This window comes from Octopus bimaculoides, chromosome 11, assembly GCF_001194135.2.
Source record: "Octopus bimaculoides isolate UCB-OBI-ISO-001 chromosome 11, ASM119413v2, whole genome shotgun sequence".
NCBI lineage: Eukaryota > Metazoa > Mollusca > Cephalopoda > Octopoda > Octopodidae > Octopus > Octopus bimaculoides.
Genome location: NC_068991.1, coordinates 22,857,779 through 22,881,234, shown reverse-complemented (window position 1 = coordinate 22,881,234; position 23,456 = coordinate 22,857,779). Strand labels below are relative to the sequence as shown.

At 36.6% G+C, this 23,456-nt stretch overlaps 1 protein-coding gene across 4 annotated transcripts in view; it reads left to right on the top strand.

Annotated features, from left to right (window-relative positions):
• The window catches only part of LOC106883746 (serine-rich adhesin for platelets), a 127,432-nt gene that overhangs the window by 89,666 nt on the left and 14,310 nt on the right, over nucleotides 1-23,456 (top strand). For 3 of the 4 annotated variants that reach the window (XM_052971614.1, XM_052971613.1, XM_052971616.1), the window contains one exon: nucleotides 10,879-10,942. The exons of the other annotated variant lie outside the window; for it this stretch is intronic. In XM_052971614.1, coding sequence (XP_052827574.1) covers nucleotides 10,879-10,942 — 64 coding nt within the window. Of the gene's footprint in view, nucleotides 1-10,878; nucleotides 10,943-23,456 lie in introns of those variants that run through there. 4 annotated transcript variants of the gene reach the window in all.

The window sequence follows — 23,456 nt, the reverse complement described above, 5'->3', positions numbered from 1 at the left end:
CAAGTAGATCATTTTCTGATCTCCATTTAAGTTACAATTTCTTATTTTGGCTGAGAGGTTGAGGTGCCACATCATTGATTAGAAGGTTTAAAATTCAAATTTTACTTTTCCCATTATTTAGCTTTACATTTGAATGATTGATATTATCGAAGTGCCTGGCAAGATATATTATGATGATAATAATAATAATAATGGTTTCAAAATTTGGCACATGGCTAGCAGTCTCAAAGGGAAGGGAGAAGTCGATTACATTGATCCCAGTACTTGACTAGCACTTATTTTATTGACACTGAAAAAATGAAAGGTGACCTCACTGGAATTTGAACTCAAAATGTAAAGATGGATGAAATGTCATTAAACATTTTGCATGGCATGATACTGGTTCTGTTAGCTCATTGCCTTAATAATAATAATAATAATCCTTTCTACTAAAGGCACAAGTCCTGAAATTTTGGGGAAGGGAACTAGTTGATTACATCGACCCCAAGGCTTGACTGGTACTTATTTTATCGACTCTGAAAAGATGAAAGGCAACGTCAACCATGGTGGGATTTGTACTCAGAACATTAAAGATAGATGAAATACTGCTAAGAATTCCGTCAGGCGTGTTGAGAATTCTGCCAGCTTGCCACCTTAATAATAACAACAACAACAATAATAATAGTACTCAGGTGCACTATAACTTGTTGGAAAAGGGTAAAAACAAGGGGACAAAAAGCAGCCATACAAGTCAAATAAAGGAAGACAGCAAAGATTACCAAAAATACATGCACTCTGCACAAAATAAATGCAAAAAGACAGATAAGTGAAGAGTTAAAGAGGAAAGGTTGTATAAGTATGTCAGGGGTAGTGTTGGTAAATTTCAGGAATCATGAAATTTCTGTAAGATACACTGTCCTGGTAGCCAACAACCAATCTGACCATTAATACTTTCAAAAGTTACAAGCATGTTCATGGGTGGTAGAGTTACTGAATTCAAAAAATGTGGCCAACGTTTTGGAAAGGTGGTAGATAATCTTGTTGGTTTCTACAAAGTCAGCTGCTAAATGTCAAAGATTTAGTTACTGCTCTTTATGTTATGAGTTCAAATCATACTGAGGTTAACTTTGCCTTTCATTCATCCAAAGTACTGATTAACTTTTGAGGTCATCAACTGTACCTTCCCAAAATGCGTGTGACACTGTACCTGTGTTAGGAAACAGATAAGCACCAGTGAGTTGGTCCAGAGTAAAACAAATTTCAGGTTGGAGAGTAAGAGTTTCTACATCAGGGAAAGTATAATAAATACATTGTTCTTACCCTTATATAGCACAGTATTTGGCTCATGGCTGTGGTTATTGTTGTTGGCACTTCGTCGCTTACGACGTCGAGGGTTCCAGTTGATCCGATCAACGGAACAGCCTGCTCGTGAAATTAATGTGTAAGTGGCTGAGCACTCCACAGACACGTGTACCCTTAACATAGTTCTCGGGGATATTCAGCGTGACACAGTGTGACAAGGCTGGCCCTTTGAAATACAGGCACAACAGAAACAGGAAGTAAAAGTGAGAGAAAGTTGTGGTGAAAGAGTACAGCAGGGTTCGCCACCATCCCCTGCCGGAGCCTTGTGGAGCTTTAGGTGTTAACGCTCAATAAACACTCACAACGCCCGGTCTGGGAATCGAAACCGCGATCCTATGACCGTGAGTCCACTGCCCTAACCACTGGGCCATTGCGCCTCCACCGGCTGTGGTTAATGTCTCTTTAAAACCCTTTTAGGAAATAAAATATATAGCCAACCCATACAATGCATGACAAACTGAATAATGATAGTAGCAGTGGAGAAGACAACCACAATAAAAACAAGGTATGATGATGATGATGATGATGATGATGATCACAGTGACAGTCCACCTCTATAAAATCTTTTTTCATCCAGCAGTTGAAACACAAATCCACAACCATACAAATGCATGACAGCCTTGTTACTATCATAAACAAACATGTAAAAGCATAAAAGCAATACCAACAGTGATTGTTGTTTAGCCTCTGCTCTATAATCAAAGGGCATTCTATTTCTTTTATTTCAAACACAGTGTATCTGGAGCTACATAATTATCCAATGTATCCCTCCTCTTTATCATATGAAAGGAATGATTTTGAAGGAGATTTGACTGCTGTATCTAGTATATCAAGCAAGCACTTATAAGGTTTCCTTTTGGTGCTGAATTTCAGTTGTAAAATATAAGTGTGATTGCATGTATGAGTATCTGAGATTAGTTAGTGCAAGAATAATTTCAATTTTAATTCTATATTACTAATAGTATTTTGTTGTGCTTGTATCTATAGTTTGAGTTGTCTTGTCTCTAGTCTGATTGTTTCTATATACATACATATATATATATAAATATATACACACACACACACACACACCACAGTTTTGGCAACCTTTTTTGAGAAGCAGGCTGCTTGAGACATGAAACATAGATCATCATCAGGAAGGCTGCACTACTAAAAAGATTCAAGGTAGTTTTTTTGTTAGTGTGTCAATCAGGAAGTTCTGTAGGCTGCAGTTTGCTCATGGCTGATATATATACATCACTCTAGGCTGGTTTTGAATTTGGACCTTTGTTTCATATGCAGGTTTTGCTAAATTGTTAAGAATGTTAAAATTTTGCTTTAGAAATTAATTTTCTGACTTCAAATTCAATGAGGAATATGTAAATAGTAAGAATAGGGCTGGTGGAGATGATCAGAGATTAAGCCTATTGAAATTTCAACCCTTTTGATACCAAACTGTCTGTGACTGCCTTTGATTTTACGGTACAGCCTTTCCATTTTGAAGTGACATAAATTAAATCTTCCTATTGAAATTTCATGTTAGTTATATTCCATCAGCTTAATAATGACAAAGTTATTTTACTATATTTTTCATTATTTTTGAAGTTATTTCTTTTAAAAAATCAGTGTATTACAACAGAAATATGGTAACAAAAGGATTAATGTTAAAGCATAAACACAAAACATGAAAGATGAGGTTGATGGTCCTGATGATTTATGAAACTATTTAAAAAAATCTAGTTATATATAATGTATTAATTCAGTAAATGCCTAGTATTCTAATGTTAGATGACCATACATTTTCCTTGAGTCTTTTTACTTCAGTTATAAGACTAGTACATGTTATTAATTTATATATCGTAAATGAAGCTCCAGAATGCTTTAGATATTGTGTGATAATGTGAGAATCATTTCTACTTTTTGTTCTGTATTATTTCAGTATGAGTAGTGTGTGTGTGTGTGTGTACTTCTATTGTATGTGTGTGTTTGCTTCAGGTAATTTCCCTTTTTAGGGATATTTTTGTTTTGTGTGATTTTATTATGTAGTAATTAAATGAGAATATGTATGTATGCATGTATGTATGTGTATATGTATGTATGTATGTATGTATGTATGTTACTAGTGCAAACATGCTATCTTAAATTTAGTGTATTTAGCAGTCACATTAGATTTGTATATTGTGATAATTTAATGTATATCATGGTGATAATATCGTGATAATTTTTTGTATATCATTGTTCAGTTTGTCTTTTATTTTTATAAGACATTAGGGTGTGTATCCACGTGGAGATTTGGCTGTATTTGTAGCTTTTCAAGTGACTGCGCATAGTCACTTGTGTGTGTGTCTGTGTGTGACCTAATTCACGATCAAAGGGCAATAGCTCTAACATTCTTGCCTTAAAGCTTTGCTTGTACCCACTAGAAATAGCTGTAAAATTTTCACCAAATTATAGTCTGCTGTATTAACAAAAAATGAAGACCACATTACATAATGTACATGATATCTTCAACAAAAAAATTGATTATCATGATCTTTTCTGAAACAACAATGCTATCATAATGATTTGCTTGATTGAAATGTGAGATCAACTTCTCTGAGGAGAGGGATCGACTTCATTGTGTGGATCTTTGTATATTACTCCGTTTAGATCTAGAATGCATTATAGGAATATACATTGGTCCTGGTACTTGTCTGGTACTTTATTTAACTCTTTTGAAACCAACCCACTTGAGACCACTCCTGGTCTTCATTAGTTTCATAATTAATTGCAACAAAGGCAATGCATTTCAAATGAAATATAACACAAAAGTTCATCAACAATAGAAGGATGAAAGATAAAGTTCACCAAAGCGAGATTTGAACTAAAAACAAAGAAGAGATGAATGGGAACATAACATGAGCCACATTTGAACTCAGAATGTGTGACTTAATACTAATTCTGTAAGACATAATCTTGTCTCCCTACTAAATATTTCATTTTATTGTCCATCCTATATAACATTAATGTTTAGTTTGCTTAATGATAATAGTTTCTCATTTTGACTAAAGGCCAGACATTTTGGGGAAGAATATAATCATTTAGATCATGTGTATACATGCCATACATATTTCTCTCTCTTCCTCTCTATATGTATGTATGTGTGTGTGTGTGTGTGTGTATGTGTGCAGATAGTGATGTCTTTATAAACCACACTTTTGAAAGGATAAGTGTCAGTTTTAACTAATGTTTAAGTTAATTGATAGTGCAGTTTGACATTGTGTATGTATATGATATTAGCAGTATATACATTATATGCTGATCATAAACAGTAACCAAATTATAAAAATACTGTAAATATCATATAACTAAAAAATGAATGTATACTTTTCTACAGAACTACAAGGGTTGAACAAAATAATGGAAACACCTTAAAATTTCGAACAAATTTATTTTAATAGGGGGTAGAACCACCTTTGGCAGTAATTACAGCTTGAATTCTATGAGGTATGGACTTGTACAAAGTTTGAATTGTTTCCAAAGGAATTTTCGTTCATTCTTCAGCTAAAACAGTCTCCAGTTCTTGTAGTGATGATGGTGGAGGATATTGACTCCTTCCTTGTTTTTCTAAAATGCACCATAAATGTTCAGTAATATTGAGATCTGGGGACTGTGGTGGCCAGATAAGATGTTCAACTTCACTAGAATGTTCCTCGTGCCATTCAGTCACAACTTTAGCTGTGTGAATTGGTGCATTATCATCCTGAAAGATTGCGTTTCCCTTTGGAAACAGTTCCACAACCATAGGATAAATTTGATCAGATAAAATGCTTAAATAGTCTTGACTATTAATTCAGCCATGAATGGAAACCATTGGGCTAGCGCATTTCCAAGATATAGTCCCCCAGATCATCACAGATCCTCCTCCATGTTTCACAGCTGGAAGAATGCAGTCTGGGTCAAATGCTTCTTTTGGCTGTCTCCACACGTATACTTGACCGGTGGTTGGAAATAAGGTAAAGGATGACTCGTCTGAGAAAATAACATTCTTCCACTGCTCTAGGGACCGATTCTGTAGGTTTTTACTCCACTCTAAATGCTTTGCAACGTTTGTCTTTGAAAGTAGTGGTTCTCTGATTGCAGTCCTCTTGTGAAATCTGGCTTTGTGCAGCTCCTGGCGAACAGTTTTTGTAGAAACTAGATTCTCGAGGTGGTCATTAAGGTCTGCAGTAATTTTGGGAGCTGTACTTTTGTGATCCTTTCTAACAATTCGTGTAAAAGTCAGATGGTCCCTATCTGAAAGTTTTCCGGACTTTTGTTTCGACGAAGAGGTTTTCCCTCTTTCTCAAAGGCTGTCATTGCTTTCGAGACAGTACTTCTTGATACACCAAACATTTTGGCTGTTTTCATTATGCTAGTGTCTGCCATATGAACACCGACAATTTGACCTCTTTGAATGTCCGATAGATCTGTCATTTTAATGAATTTTAATTACCTTTTTCTGATATCTGAAAAGAAACAGCAATTTTAGCAAAACATTAAGCAACACTAATAATGAATCAAAAAACATAAAAATAAACAAGCTTTTGACAGTTTTATAGATATTTCAAAATTATGATGCTATGATGCTTGGTGTTTCCAGTATTTTGTCCAACCCCTGTATTTAACATCACAGTTTGTGGAAAATGAAGAAACTGATACCATAAATTGTTAAATTCATTTACCTTTGGCAGTTAACTGTGGAATTTTATGTGGTGGAAATGTGGGTAATGGCTGTGGTGATAATTTGTCATTATGCGTTAATAGTGCTTTGATGCTCCACTGTACTGTCATAAAAAAAGGACACATTGAATAATGTGATCCTCAGTCACATTGCCTGAGAAAAAAAGGAGAGACTGTCATGGTTGGGATTCTTTTGCTCATAGATCTGCTTGATTAGAGCTGACCCTGAGCTGAACAACAGTATCAATTACCTGAGTTAAATGCTTCTAAAGTTGCAAATGTATGGGTGTGAAAGTGTAAAAGAGTTTTATATATATATATATATATCAATCTGTTGTATATATTTAACTGCACTGCATGTCTCAGTCTATTGTACATGCACAACTTGACTACACATATCAGATTTTGTTGAAAACATTTACCTGCACCTTACATATTAATTTGCTGTGCATGCTTAACTCAAGTGCATGCATCAGTCTGTTGCACATATTTAACTCTATTGCACACATTTGTTGCACTTGCTTAACTATGCTGTACACATTAGTGTGTTAAACAGTTCTGGCTCAGTTGCACATTTCACTTTATTGCACATGCTCTACTCTACTGCTCATATGAGTTGCACATACCATTTAAGTTCACTGCACACACTCAAGTTTGCTTTATCTGTCCAACTCTACTGCACATTCCTGTGTTTACTGCTTACAAGTATAAGTATACTGTACTAACCAGAATTTACTGCACTTACTTGGGAATGTTGCACATGCTTACCAATTATTATTTAATTATGTACAGCATCATCTGTTCTACATAATTAAATATGCTGTAAATGCCTGCTTGAGACTGTTCATGGTGCATGATGCAATTTGCTGCACGTAGGTTGAGTGTTTAAATCAATAATGGTACAAGAATATGTATGTATGTATTTGTGGATTTAAGGATGAGTGTGTTGGAGAGTATATTGTGTATTGACTCAGCACTGATATCATAGCTGACTACCATGATGTTTCTGTTTAGCTCCAATTTTACCCTAATTCATCAGACCTATTATCAAAGACATTCAGGCCATGACCATCCCAACTTCTTTTCAGGCAAAATGTACCATCGACTACATTATCCAATATGTCCTTTTAAAAAAATATGTCAGGGTGTGGCTTGAAGGAAATTTGGGTACTATCCCTAAAAGCTGACTGTAAATAGACTCTTCCATTAGTCTGAGGAATACCATGTATTTGTATGCAATAAATGCATAGAGGTAAAGGCTTGCATAGTATCAGTGAACATGAGAAGGGTTGTTGCACTCCAGTCATCACAATAATAGATCATGTAAGCCAGATTGAGAGCCTGGATTCATTCAATGCTAAGGCTAAATGAAGCAACTGGGGGATTCTTAAATGTGAGGCTCAATACTAGATTAACTTCCTGTTGCTTTTATTGAGCACTGAAGTCTAGTAAAATGTTAATTGTACAATATTCTCAATTCTTACAGTGTGGAGCTGTACCTATTGTGATGCTGTGCCAAGTTTTCTCTGTCTTGGTCATAGACAGAATAGCTAAACAGTAAAATATAATTCTTTTGTCATGGTCTGACAAAATTTGTTTAGCTGATATGCCTCAACATTACACTGGGTCATATTATGTGATAATGTGCTATTATGTAATTTTGATCACAATATCTCTGATTATATTGCACTGATATGCATGTGTAAAGCTATCACATCATTATATATTTATATACCACACTTTATATCATGTCTAACATGTATGCAATGGTGTTTCCTGCATTAATGCAAAGCATGCTTAGCATATATATATATATATATATATATATATATATATATATATAGATGAATAAAAATAAAACACAAATTTTATTATAATTTTTAAATCTAAATGCTCTGGATTAAGCAGTAGGTGCTGTCCTTGTTAGTATAGCATGATATTTCATTTTCTGACACGAGTTTGTGCAAAACTGCATTACTTTACCATTGCTACAATGCCATATTACATGCATGCACACACACACACATACACACACACACTGATATCACCCAACACATGTGGAATAGTATCACACTCTACATCACAACAAAATATATCAACATCACTGTATGACATGACTATATGCATGTGCATGTGAAAATATATATAAATAAATGACAAAAGAATAGGAGTTATGTAATCTTCTGAGTGCAATGTTTCTAATAACAGAAACAGCTGTAAGCTAATGAAAGGGATTATGTAACTAATGTTCTTATGTCATTCATTAACTGATATTATTCTCTGTTCTCACCTGAAGCCTTACTCTAAAGCATACGTATATTGAGTTCTAACAACTGATTTAATATTGCTACGTCTAAGCAAAATCATATGTGTGTGTGTTTATAATACTTTTTGTCATTTCAATATTTTCTCTCATCAGCAAAGTTACTGTAACAGGTGAATATCTCAATAATGTTATATCAACTGGCAGAGATTACTAGATAGGTAGATAGATAAGTAGGTAAACAGTTTGGTAGGTAGGTTAGGAGACAGATATACTGTGGCTATACCTATGCCCTTTTAGTCATATACAAGCTGGATTGCAAGATTATTGCAACCATCTATCATTCTGCATCTTGTGCAGTCAACCATTGAATGGTGGAGTATGTCTCAGAGTGTTCTAGAAAATGACTAAAGCCTGTTGCTTAGTCACACTGTATGTAATCTCTAAGCATTTGCTAAGCTACTAAAGTGTGATGGATCTTATTTATTTCAGAGGTAACCAGAAATATTTAATTTCAGCATCACTATATATATATTATATCATGTATACAAGCCAACATGGGGGAGGTGCTGTCTGGTCACTCAACCTGCTAGAAATAGCAGTCAAATCTCCCTTAAGTCACTCCCTAACATCTTAAAAAGAAAACGGAAGGATATATTTCATAATATAGCTCTATATAAACTATGCCTGATTTAAAGATGAGATGGTCATGTTTGCAACAGCTTTGATTATAGAGCTGAGTTAGGGCTAAAAAAAAATGTTGAATATTCTTGTTTGGGCACAGGATTTCAGAAGATGGTATGGCCATGGCTGGAATGCACTTTAATGTCTGCCTGCTCTAATAAAAGTAACCTAAGGCCAAACAACATCTGCATTTGGTGACACTGGGCCCAGAGCCTTTCTTACAAGTTTTTGCCTACTTCTTAGGACCACCTTTCTCGTGTTTGGCCCCTGTTGGCATGGAACCCTTCTTTGCCTTGGTCTTTAAAGGTCTTGTTCAAAAATTTACCTCTGAAATAATAAGGGAATCTCTATGTAATTGGCTGAGAGCACCAGCTAAAATTCTCCCAGATCACATCATACTATCTTAAAGGATCCATTGGACCATGCAGTCCCTAATATACAAAGCAACTGGATCTTTATAGTTGGAGTGTCTTTCATCATTGGGCTGCTCAGCCAGAACTGACCTTGGGTTAAACAACAACAAAACCGTGCCTGTGTACACACACACACACACACACACACACACACACACACACACACACACACACACACACACACACACACACACACACACACACACACATATCAAAAGCTGTGTTATGGTTGTAAACTCCTATTAGACCAAATCTGCAAATCCTGTTCAATCCCAAGTGCTGCCCTTTTCATTTTGCTTACTATTTTTACTTGTGATTCCCAACAGTCTCCATCAAGTTGATTTGCTCCTCAACACACTAAAAGAAAACAAGTCTTCTGATAAGACCCAAGAACCAATTGAGGAATATGGCAATGTTTTCATTTTTCACACTAAGATATCTCAGTCACTCTCACCTCTGACATCTCACTCTCCAGAATATAGCACTACCAGTTTATTGCAGTTTCTCTCGTATGATGCTGAATTCTAAAGCCATTCACTATGTGGCCATCCAATTTCTGTAATGAAAAAAATTCATACAGTAATTTCTGAATTCTAATCCTTTAATTTCTTTTTATTATATATGAATTTTTCATTTCATTTCTGTATTTTCCCTTGTAAAGAAGGCTCTACAGATATTCTTTCATTCTAAATATTTTACATGACTTTATATCTACACAGGATTCAATATCTAGTTACAGGTGTAGCTGGTGTTGTGTTTATTGTCTTGATATAGGTACATTATTTTCATCTACACTTCCTATAAAACAGATGCCCTCATTTTACCAACCTTAACATTCAGATATGTTAACGTGCCACTATGTATCGTGTGTGTGTGTGTGTGTGTGTGTATGTGTGTATCTAGTTGTGATTCTACAATAATCTTTTTCATCTGTATGAGTTTATTAGTATATTTGAAGGTCTGTGTTTTGGTTTTGTATATATTTTTGTGAACGGTTTTCTATTTTAGGCTACACTTGTAAAGTCTTGTGTGTGTGTGTGTGTGTGCATGTATATGTGGGTATGTGTATGTATATATGTGTATGTATGTGTGTACATATATGTACACACACATGCACATAATTACGTTTGTCTATGTAAACCCACTTGTTTATCTGTGATAGTGAGTGTGTTTTGTATGTGTGTATCACATTTATATGCATGAGTCAATTTACATCTTTCAAGTTATTTCTTTGATTATTTTCAGGCTTTTTTCTTTTTCTTTTTTTTCTTTCTTTCTATAATCTTTCCTAATTTGATCTTTCTTCATTTCTGTGCACTCAGTGGTTCACTCCCTCATAGGACCTGATCCCTTACTAGTCATTCAGCTGCATCTCCCACCGAATATCACAGAGCCACACTGGGCACAACTTGCCATATCTTTGCAGACCTCCCTTGTGAATTCCTCCTTTTGCTTAATGATCTGTCAGCTATTGCTGTTTCTCTTTACTGATTTCAGGTTGATATTCCACCTGTGCAGTTTGACTGGACTGGTAGTGGTCTTACTAACCCATTAGAGCAATGTGAGCACTTCTCTACTCAATATTTTCTCTCTTTCTCTTTGCATTTTTGTTTTATTATTATTATTTTTTTAAAAATTTCTTGAATGAATGTCTTAAAATGCAACTAAGGGAATTGGGGAGGTGGCAGTAGTAATTACCAAGCCACTGCATGCTCTCTTCATCCCTTGCTGAACAGTGATGTAGTGGTAGCATGGTATGGAGGATATCCTCTCTGTTCTGTTTAGTTTTCATTGTTTGTTTTTATACCTATCTTCCACCTCTTTCACCTTCACCAGTTATTTTGAGTTTGTTTTGTTTTGTTTTGTTTGTTATGTTTTGCAGATTTTTTTAAAAGTTTGTTGGTTTCTGATGGTGGCTTGCTGGTTTCTTCTTTGCTTTGTTTTTTCTTTGTCTTTTTAAAATTTTTTTTTTACTTATCATTATTATTATTATTATTATTATTATTATTATTCTTAGGGCAGTGAGCTGGCAAAATTGTTGTCACGCCAAGCAAGATGATTAGTGGTATTTCACCGATTGCTACATTCTGAGTTCAAATTCCTCTGAGGTCAACTTTGCCTTTCATCTTTTCAGGGTTGATAAATTAAGTACCAGTGAAACACTGGGGTTGATGTAATCGACTAGTTCCCTCCCCCAAAATTTCAGGCTTTGTGCCTTTTGTATAAAGGATTATTATTATTATTATTAGGGTGGCGAGCTGCAAGAATTGTTATTATGCCAAGCAAATGCTTAGTGGCATATTGTCACCTTTTTGTTCTGAGTTCAGATTCCACCAAGGTTGACTTTACCTATCAGCCTTTTGAGGGTTGATTAAATAAATACCAGTTGATCACTGGGGTTGATGTAATCGACTTACCCCAGCCCCCTAAATTGCTAGCCTTGTGCCAAAATTAGAAATTATTATTATTATTATTATTATTATTATTAAGGTGGCAAGCTGGAAGAATCATTAGCATGCCATACAAAATGCATTTCATCTGTCTTTATGTTCTGAGTTCAAATTCCATCGAGGCCAACTTTGCCTTTCATCCTTATGGGGTTGATAGAATAAGTACCAGTTGAATACTGGGTCATTGTAATTGACTCATCCCTTTCCCCAAAATTGCTGTCCTTGTGGCAAAATTTGAAACTATTATCATCATCATCATCATCATCGTTGTTGTTGTTATGGCAGCAAGTTGGCAGAATCATTAACACATTGGATAAAATGCTTAGCTGCATTTCTTCTTGCTCTCTACATTTTGAGTTCAAGTTCCACTGAGGTTGACTTAGGCTTTAATTTTTTCAGAGCCAATGAAATAAGTACCAGTTAAGCACTGGGGTCAGTGTAATTGACCAGTCCCTTCTCCTCATGAAAATTCTAGTCCTTGTGCCTATAGTAGGATTATTAAGGCAGCGATTGCACAGAATCATTAGCACACCGAACAAAATGCTTAACAGCCCATCATTATGATCTGAGTTCAAATTTAGCTGAGGTAGACTTTGAGCAATTTGTCTTCATGATTTTGAATTCAAATTCCACCAAGGCAGACTTTGCCTTTTATCCCTTTGGAGTCAATAAAATAAGTACGAGTTGAGCACTGGGATCGATGTAATCAACTTACCCCTCCCCCAAAGTTGTTGGCCTTGTGCCCAAGATTAAAACCAATATTATTATTAGTAGTACAATTACTATCACTATTAAGGTAGTGAGCTGGCAGAATCATTACTGTGCCAGACAAAATTCTTAGTGGCATTCCACCTGTCTTTTATGTTCTGAATTCAAATTCTGCCAAGGTCGACTTTGCCTTTCATCTTTTCAGAGTCGATAAATTAAATACCAGTCAAGTACTGAGGATTGATGTAATTGACCTGCTCATCCACCCCCAAATTTCAGTACTTGTACTTTTAGTAGGAAGGATTATTATTATTATTATTATTATTATTATTATTATTATTAATATTATTATTATTATTATCATCATCATTATTATTATTACTAATGTTGTTCTTGTTGTTTCTTCTTTCAATCTATAATTTTTTTCCTTCAGTTTTCTGCTTTTCTCCATCATTATTGGTGTTGGTGTTGTTGTTGTAGTTTGAGTCTCTTTTTCAAATTGTCTTTCACAATTTGTGAACCTTTGGTTATTGTTGTTGGTATTGTTGGCTTTGTTCTTGTGTTGTTATTGTTGTTGTTTAGTCCCATCTCATTGAACAGACCTGTAATGAAAAAGTATTTCTGTATTGACCAGTTTCTTTCTTTCTCTCTTTTTTTTTTTGGTTGGTGGCAGGGAGGGGGGTACTTATTTATGACTATGTCATACAATGTGTCTTTGATCTTCATGTTATTATGGCTGTTCACAGTACTTATCCAGTTCCTTGGGTAACTTTTAAAACTTCCATCCCTTTGGAATTTGTACATAAAAATGAACTGCCATGCAGATATGGTACAAGTTCTAAATGAAAAGATTATTCAAATATTTTGAATTCAAGTCCACTGTGTTTTACAATGTATTTTAGGTAGTATGCTCTGGGTATGACTTTAAGCTGCATCCAGTAGTGGGGCCCTGGTTCAAGAGTTCCAATGTTTTGAGGAGTGTGGAACCACCTATTATCCACTATGGTTCTCAGGTCTACTCTGACCCAGAGTAGTAGCAACTGCCAGGGCCCAAGCTGTGAGTTAATTAGCATATAAAGGCTTGCTTACCTATGCATGTGAAGATTGGATTTGATGGACTCTGCAGAAAAAACCTCAAAAAATAGTTTCAAGCACGATATTCTTCAAAAAAGATAGATTGATATGCTTTCCATACTTAAATATAATGAAATTTTGAGTAGATATATCTGCTTTAGTAAAAATACTAAAAACTCATGTATGATATTCACATTTATTTCTTTTTATAATCACATAATGAAACATGTTCAGAAGCTTCAGACTTAAAATGTGGTTACCATTTTAAGATTTATGGCTTAAAACATGAGGTCACCGTTTTAAGATTTACCCCTTTTGTTATTACATTTCTGTTGAAATCCACTGCATTGGTTTCAATTAATGTTGAAAACAGTGAAGAATTTAGTAGCTTTGTCATTATTATTAAGCTGGTGTTTGGAACATAACATGAAGTTCTGATGGCAAGTTTTAATTTAGGCAACTTTAAAACAGAAAGTTTGTGTCATAGAATCAGGAACAATCTCAGGTGTGTTGGTATCAAAAGGGTTAAGGCTTAAAACATATGGTCACTATTTTGTCATTTCAGGTGTAGATCATATGGATTGACAACCTAAAATACGAGAGGGAATCATTCCTTTTATGGTTTGAGTCTTACATCATGTAGTTCTTATCAATAAGTCTCTCAATTGCTAAGAGAGATTTAACACTTGTAATGTAACTCTCTTTGGACATTACTGTTTGAATAGACCTAAGATATAGATATGACACTAAGCAAATCAGTGAGGTGAGATGTGCACAAAGAAATTACATACTATTTAAAAGTTTCCTTTAGTTGTAAACATTCTCTGTTTTTCAGTGTGCTAATCATAGTTTTAGTGGCCTCAGTATGAACTCTATCTCACTTAGGAATATTACCTTTTCACCCCATACACCATTTATTTTGTCCTAATATCTGTTAATTTTTGCCTCTTCCTAAGTAACTTTCAATTTTCCTGTTCTTTAGAAAGGACTGCCTAACTCTATGGCGCATGCACACACACACACACACACCCACACACCCACACACCCACACACCATTATTTAAATAATAATATTTATTTTTTACTTAGCGGCATATCTTCACCAACACAATCTACTAACAAAATTAACCACATGAATGATTTAGAAACTAAAAAGTTACTTACTGTTGTTCTTTTTCTAAAAACATTTTCCTTTTTTCTGGCCTATTTTCAATATCATGAGCCACTGAAGGATTTTTAAAACTTATTTTTTCATACTCTGGTATTTGAGCAGTAAACATTTTTCAAATTTTCCAGAAGGCTGCAGCAAACCTCATGTTAAATGGGTGGTCAAGATTTGGGACATCTTTTGCATTGAGGTCAATTTTATGGAATGGACAATAAAATGAATTACTTAATTATTTTGAAAATACTGATAGGTAATACTTGAATATGTTAAAGGATATATATATATATATATATATATATATATATATACACACACACACACACACACACACACACACACATGCATATGGATACATACACACTTGCATATATACACACACATAGATAGACACTTACATAAATATACAGAGAAGTAAGCTCGGAATAGTTAAACATTTTTTGCATCTGAGAAACTTCAGATAACACATCTCTCAGTGAAGCCACTAATACAAAGGTGTGTGTGTGTGTGTGTCTATATTTACATGTACAGGGTCATCGAAAAAGGTTTCCGTGATTTCAAAATGAAATAACCAAGTCTGTATTAAAGGTATACTATTTATTTGTACACCAAAACATACAGAAAATTTTAAATGTTTCTTACATTACTTCAGTAGGTTTCGATATTAGCTCCTTTGTTGTACAGCAAACATTTAAGCAATAGTCGACCTCTCTCCAGGTGCACTGAATCATATCAGGATTCACAGTCTCTATCGCTGCATGGATTCTCTCTCTTAGATGTTGCAGATCCCAGATTATTTCTGCATAGACAATGTTCTTAAGATAACCCCAAAAGAAAAAGTCCATAGTAGGGCTTCTAGGTGGCCACAAAACAGGACCATTCCTTCTAATCCAATGGCCAGGGAAGCTGTTGTTGAGAGCTTGTTGCACATTATGGCTGTAGTGAGCTGGTGCTTTGTCCTGCTGGAAAATTACACTTATTCTCTTTTCTCTTTCAATGTCTGCAATTTGAGGGAATACAAATTTCTAGCATGTCCAAGTAACTACTGCTCACAATCGTATTTTCTGCAAACATGAAAGGGCTGACAACATGATCGTGCAGGAGTCCACACCACACATTAACCTTGGGCGAATCACAGATGTACTGGAAAGCTTTATTGGGTTGCTGAGTTTCCCATATCCAACTGTTATGTTGGTTAACACAATCATTTATGTGGAATGTTGCTTCATCGCTAAATAAAATTCTAAATAAAAATCATCGTCATCAATTCCTCTCAGCACTGTTGCAGCAAATTCAACATGTTTAGGCCTATCTGTCTTCTTAATTTTATCTCTGATTTGAATTTTGTAAGCATGCGGTCTTAGGCATTTATACAGCACATTTGGAATTGTTTTAGGCATACGAAGTTCCAAACTGTGTCGAGTGATGGACTTCTTAGTCTCAAATGACAGTCTCAAATGCTCTACACTCTCTTCCAATGTGCGTGGTCGGCCTGGAGATTTCTTAATGTTTACATTTCCAGTTTCTTTAAACTGGTTATGCCACCAAACAATAGTTTTGTCTGTAAGTGGACCTTGTCTATAAGTATGCTGTTGCACTAAAACAATTGACTTAAACTCAGTGTGCCACAACACACACTGTGCTTCCTGCTGTACAGCTGCCAAAATTGCTGTGGAGTGATTGGCCAGATGTTCGCTAGTGAAATACTGATTTCAAGGTCAATGCAGTGGCAAATATCAAAACTCCTACAGTTGTTATATAGTCCCATGCTGATTTCATACAAATCGCTTGCTTACAGCTTGTGCAATTGACAACTAAAATCACAGAAACCGTTTTCTATGACCCTGTATATATATATATTATCTATTCTCTGTTACTTGTTCAGTCATTAGACTGTGGCCATGCTGGGGCACTGCCTTGAAAATGTTTTAGTTGAATAAATCAACTACAGTACTTATTTTTTTTTTTTTAATCCTGGTACTTATTCTATTGGTCTCTTTTGCTGAACTGCTGATGTATAAGGATGTAAACACACCTACACTGGTTGTCAAGTAGTGGTAGGAAACAAATACACACACACACACACTCAAACATATGTATATGTATACACACACACACACATATAAAATCATCATCATTTTACGACTGGTATGGGTTGAACAGTTTGGCAGGATCCATTGGATCAGAGGACAACACCTTGCTCCAATGTCCCAGTTTTGGCATGGTTTCTATGGCTGGATGCACTTCCCAGTACCATCCTCTTTACAGAGTGTATTGAGTGAATTTTATCATGGCACCAGCACTAAAAAGGTTGCCTTGCTATTGGCAAGATCATAGAGCCCTCTCTAGTCTTGTGTTGTTGCTAATCAAGCTGCTTTACCATTCACTTACAGTGTTGCAGCAGCATTGATGGGGGTCACCTTGGGTTTGCAAGGTGAAAGAGAACCCTCATAATGGATGGAACAGATTTATTGTTGTATGAAGTCTGTAGTAGAGAGAATAACAGAGGGAACTGTATGAAGGGTTGGAAGAATAGAGGGAGAGGGGAAGAGAAAGAGTGTTGCTTGAAATTACTGTGAAAGAGAAGAAGATAAAGTGATAATAGTGATAGTATGGGTTGAGTAAGTGGAATCAGTGATAGAGTGAGCTGGTCTGCTTGTCATGCTTGCATTTCATTAAGGTCCAATGCAGTTCTTATTGGAGTAACACAGGCATTGTTGAGAGAGAGAGAGAGAGAGAGAGAGAGTGGCAGGGGATAGACTAACAGAGGTGGTGTTAGGGATGGGATAATAGGAAGAAAAATGAAAATTGTTTGAGGATTAATGAGGGGGAGAGTCAAAGATTGACGTGAATGATATGGTGGACTGAGCAGAAGATGCAGTGCTACCCTATGTTATATATGGGTGGGTACAGTGCTGCATGGAGGAGAGAGAAGATGAAGAGGAGTCAGAGCATATTCTCAAGGTAACATGTTGAAGAGAGTGTGATGAAAGGAGGATCAGGGAAGGCAAGTAAAAGCTGCCAGAGTTCAATCCCCTCCTACACAAGCAAAATGAATTGGACAGACAGGGGAGAAAGGGGTAGCAGGATATTTATGGTGAAGATATGTAAGATGAAGTTATTTAGCAAGCACAAATTGAGTGCTTTCTTGACAAATTATGAGTTACATGGTTTGGTGCAGTGGTTCCCAACTATTTTCACCTATGGACCCATGCAATTCCTCTTTTACTTGGATGTACCTTCATAGCCATTTAATGTTTAAAAAAAAGTCATATTATATTTTTATAATTAAAAATTGCTAGGAATTGTATAAAACAACCTTGTTAAAAATATTTTGCGTATTGTAGAAGTATGTAACCAACTTATTGCACATAACTTTTAACAGCAAAATCTTATATGGACCCCATTTGAGAACGACTGGTTTTCGTGAGTAGATGAGATGACAGAGATAGAATTGATATAGTGGGTGTGGCAATAATTAGTGGGTGATGTTGTTGGCACTCCGTCGCTTACGACGTGGAGGGTTCCAGTTGATCTGATCAATAGAACAGCCTGCTTGTGAAATTAACGTGCAAGTGGCTGAGCACTCCACAGACACGTGTACCCTTAATGTAGTTCTTGGGGACATTCAGCGTGACACAGAGTGTGACAAGGCTGGCCCTTTGAATAACAGGCACAACAGAAACAGGAAGTAAGAGTGAGAGAAAGTTGTGGTGAAAGAGTACAGCAGGGTTCGCCACCATCTCCTGCTGGAGCCTTGTGGAGCTTTAGGTGTTTTCACTCAATAAACACTCACACTGCCTGGTCTGGGAATCGAAACCGCGATCCTATGACCGCGTATCCGCTGCCCTAACCACTGGGCCATTGCGCCTCCACAGTGGGTGATGTGAACACAGTACAATAGAAAATGTGTGTGTGTGTGTGCACCATCCCACTATTTCAGCAAGTATTTTGCCAAGCCTATGTGGGAGGTCAGGTCTTCTACAGAACCACATATTACTAGTTGCTACAGCTCTCTCTCTAATTTTATTTATCAGACATAACATCTTGTGATCATATTTCACCATCATATTCCCAAATTTCCCACAGACATATCATCATCATCATCTTTTAATGTTCAGACCTGGTTGAATGGTTAAGAAGCTTGCTTCCAACCATGGCTTCAGTCCCACAGTGTGGCACATTTGGAAAATGCCTTCTGTTATAGCCCTGGGCTGACCAGATATGTATATGTGTGTATTATATATATATATATATATATATATATATATATATATATCATTATCATCATCATCATTTAATGACCACTTTCTCATGCATGTATGGGCCATTCAGAATTTGTTAAAGCAGACTTTCTATGACCAGACACCTTTCCTGTTACCAACCCTCAACTGTTTCCAAGCAAAGTAATATTTTGCTGTAAGTATTCGTTATTCACAGAAGAAGGGAATTGAACAATATCACTTGTATGTTGGTGATACTCATTACAATTAACACATAATGTCAAGACAAGGGTACTTACAAGTACACACACACATTCATATATATAAATATGACAGGAAACAAGTAAAAGATGAAAAATATACATACATACATACTGGGTATGTATGAATGGACATATATGACTACTTTCATGCCCTTCTAACCCCTCTATCTACTGGGTCTTAATTTGGATGCTGTATGGGAGTCAGTAAATTGTACTTCATTGAATTGAATACATGCTGTGGCAAGGTATATCATCATCATCATCATCATCATCGTTTAATGTCCATTTTTCATACTGGCATGGGTTGGATGGTTTGACTGGGGAGTGGCAAGCCAGTAGGCTGCACCAGGCTCCAGTCTGATCTGGTGAGGTTTCTACAGCTGGAGAGTGTAGTGGGTGCTTTTTATGTGCCACTGGAATGGGAGCCAGTCAAGCAGCACTGGCATTGACCATGTTCGGATGGTGCTTTTTCCGTGCCACTGGCACAGGAACCAGTCGGCAGGGGACTGGTATTGACCACATTCGGATGGTGCTTTTTACGTGCCACCGGCACAGGAACCAGTCGGCAGGCAAGACATACAAGGCCACATCATGCCCTCCTCATCCCACAGTCAGCATCTGGATACTGTATGGGAGGGAGAGAAGAATTATACTTCATTGAATCAAATTCATGATGTACACTACACTACCTGGCAAACATTTACTCAGATCTTTTCAAAAACAAAGTCCCTCATCAACTACCTTCCTGTTGTCTCTCCCAAGTATACAATTTTAGGGCCACAAACATCAATGTTGGCACAATGAAGGAGAGATCTGTTGAGATTGTCGAAATGTTGGAGCGCCATCATGTCGATGTGTGTGGTGTGCAAGAAGTGAGATGGAAAGGAGTTAGAGTACATCAGGGATCAGTTCTTAGTCAGCTCTTATTTATCATAGTTTTTCAGGCCATAGCAGGTGAATTCAAAACTGGATGCCCATGGGAACTACTATATGCTGATGATCTAGCTCTTATTGCAGAATCTGAAGCAGAATTAGAGAGGAAGTTCCAGGTTTGGAAGCAAAACCTGGAATCAAAGGGCCTTAAAGTTAACTTAGCTAAGACTAAAGTTGTTGTTAGTGAGAAAGGAGATAAGACTGCCATTCTAGCTGGCAAATGGCCCTGTTTAATATGTAGGCAAAGAGTGGGATGTAATTCCATTCGCTGTATCAAATGTAAACTATGGCTGCATAAGAGATGCAGTGGAATTGTGGGAAGGTCACTTTCATGTGTAGCAGATGCACAGGAACAGTAAGTACTAAGAACGTGAGGGACTTAAACTCTCTCAAATGCTCAGGGGGCTCTCTTGAGGTAGTAGATAATTTCTGCTATTTAGGTGACCAAATTAGTAACGGTGGTAGATGCTCTGAAAATATTGTTTCTAGAATACAAATAGAGTGGAGGAAATTCAGAGAACTACTACCTCTGTTGGCAGCAAAAGCACTCTCAATTAGAGTGAAAGGTAGATTGTATGATGCTTGTGTGAAAATACCTAGATTACATGGGCACTGACTACAGAGAACATATGTAGACTGGAGTGGAATGAAGGTAGTATGCTGCGTTGGATTTGCAACATCAGTAAGCATGGCCGACAAAGCACAACTGTGTTGAGAGAAAAGTTAGGCATAAGAGGGATTAAATGTGGTATGCAGGAGAGGAGACTGCATTGGTTTGGACATGTGATGCGTATGAGTGAAGACGCTGTATACAGAAGTGCCTGTTGTTGAAAAGGATAGTATCTGTGGAAGAGAGACACCCAGGAAGGTATGGGATGAAGTGGTGAGGACTAATTTTAGGATGTTGGGGCTCATGGAGGAAATGACAGTGGACTGAGATGTTTGGTGATATGAGGTCCTAGAGAAGACCCATCCATGAAACTGAGTGCTAAGAGAGTTGTGTCCCACCCACATGTAACAACACACTTTTTACTCACTCTACCCTAAGAAACCGAACTACAACTTCTCTTCTAACTGCATCTTTCTCTTCCTCACATTTCCTTTTCATAAATTATGATTGTTTTCCAATCCCCTTTCTTGCCCTTACTGCCCTGCTTACTGTATTGCTGCTCCCCCCCTCCACACTCACATCCTATTTTTCTAACCAGGTTCTACACTCATTTTTTTTTTACTTGTGAGTATATCCTAGCATTACACCATTTCCCTTCTGCTCTTTCTTACACTTTTACTGTTTCTTACTCTCTCCTTCTCTTGTTTTTCCTCTGACTACGTAACCAAGTATCACCTTTACATCAGCACACTTGTTTCTGGCCTCTTTCTTGTACCTCTCTCTCTCTCTCTCTCTCTCTCACACTCTCTCTCTCTCATTGGGTAAGCAAGGCACCGATTTCTGCCTCTCTATTTTTCTGTTACACTCTAACCTTTCATCATTTGATACTGGATCACCTTGTCTAATGCTCCCTCTGTTGTGGCAAGACACCTGCTTTTGTCTCTCTGTCACTTTATCACACTCTAACTTTTCATCATCTGACACAAGTTCCCCTCCTCAAATGTTTTACTCCTCTCAAAATTCCTTGCCTTGTGAGTTACTTGGTTACCCTGCCAGTGCTGGTGTTACATTAAAAGTATCCAGTCCACACTGTAACGTGGTTGGCATTTGGAAGAGCATCCAGCTGTAAAAATCATGCCAAAACTAACTCCACCTGTGCTAGTGCCATGTAAAAGCACTGAGTCCACTCTGCAGGGTGGTGGTTGGTGTTAGGAAGGGCATCCAGCCATAAAATCCCTGCCAAAACATACACAGTAACCTAGAGTAGTTTTTCTACTTGGCTGGCTCCTACCAGCTATCCTACCCATGCATGCATGGAAGATGGACATTAAATGATGATATATATATATATATATATATATATATATATATATATATCATCATCATCATCAGGTTACAAGAGGTATTTGAGGACATGCTTGGTAATTTAATAAAACAACTCTAATCTGGCAAAAACCAAATATATTTGTGTACATGTTCTCGATAAGCTTTCTTATAAGATTATTCTATGAATCTAGCTTCTGGTTTGATGATTGCTTCAGTGCGGGATCAGATTCATTGACAAGCTTGTACTAAATGGTCTGTATTCATTTCAGACACCACCTGACTTTGTTGGCCTTTAGCATAGCTATGATGTTGTAGGATCATTGATTAGTCACTCTTTCAACAACGCTTCATATATAGTAAGTCAATGGGACTGGAATCTAGTGAGTTTAGAGGATACAAGTTTGGTGTTCCATGATTATGAAGACATCCATTCTTGAGTTGCATCAGCTTTGTGAGAAGGTGCTGAGTCTCATTGGAACACATATGGTCTGCCACTGTATTTTACCCATTCAGGCCTTAACGGCTGTCTCTAGCACCTTGTCGTATCTAGCAGCATTAATTCTAAGAGCTTGTGGAAAGATGTGAGATGGCCTGACATGACCCTCACATTACTCATCACTTCTAAAACCTTCACAGTTGCTGGAAACTTAGTGAACATCACTCTGAACATCAGAAGGATCTACACATAGCCATCTGTCATTTCTTCTGCTAGATTTTTGGCCTTGGTCGAAGTTTTACCTAGCAGAGAAGAACCAAAGCATGCCATGTTTGTGAGGATTTTTAACCTTGTTAAGCAATGGCTTGGTATTGATCAAACAGTTTTTCTGTGTCTTTGGAGACATGAATTGGCTTCCCCTCAGTACACAGCATTGTCTGTCCTCAAGCTCCACAGTTCTGATAGTCCATTATGACACCTAAAGATCATTGGTGATGGCTCTCATCAATTTTCTGGGATCATCATTGGTAATGTTTTGAACCCATTGGATGAATTGCAATGTTCTTATAGTGGTCCAAATGTTTAGAATGTTTTTTTTTCTCTCTTTGATAGAGTAGTTGAAATATTCTTGCCAGAGCCTTACAATTCCATCTGAATTTTGTATTCAATAGATTTTTGCAACATCTAGAAAGTTGGCGATATATATATATTGATGGAAAGGACAACAAAAGAAAGAAAGAGACCTCGATATTATGTAAATAGAGGAATTTATCTGTAAAAATATGTGACACTTATTCGGTAGACATGATCGGCATCCGAAACTTGGAGTTTTATCATGGCTACCAAATAAGTCTCACATATTTTTACAGATATATATATATATATATA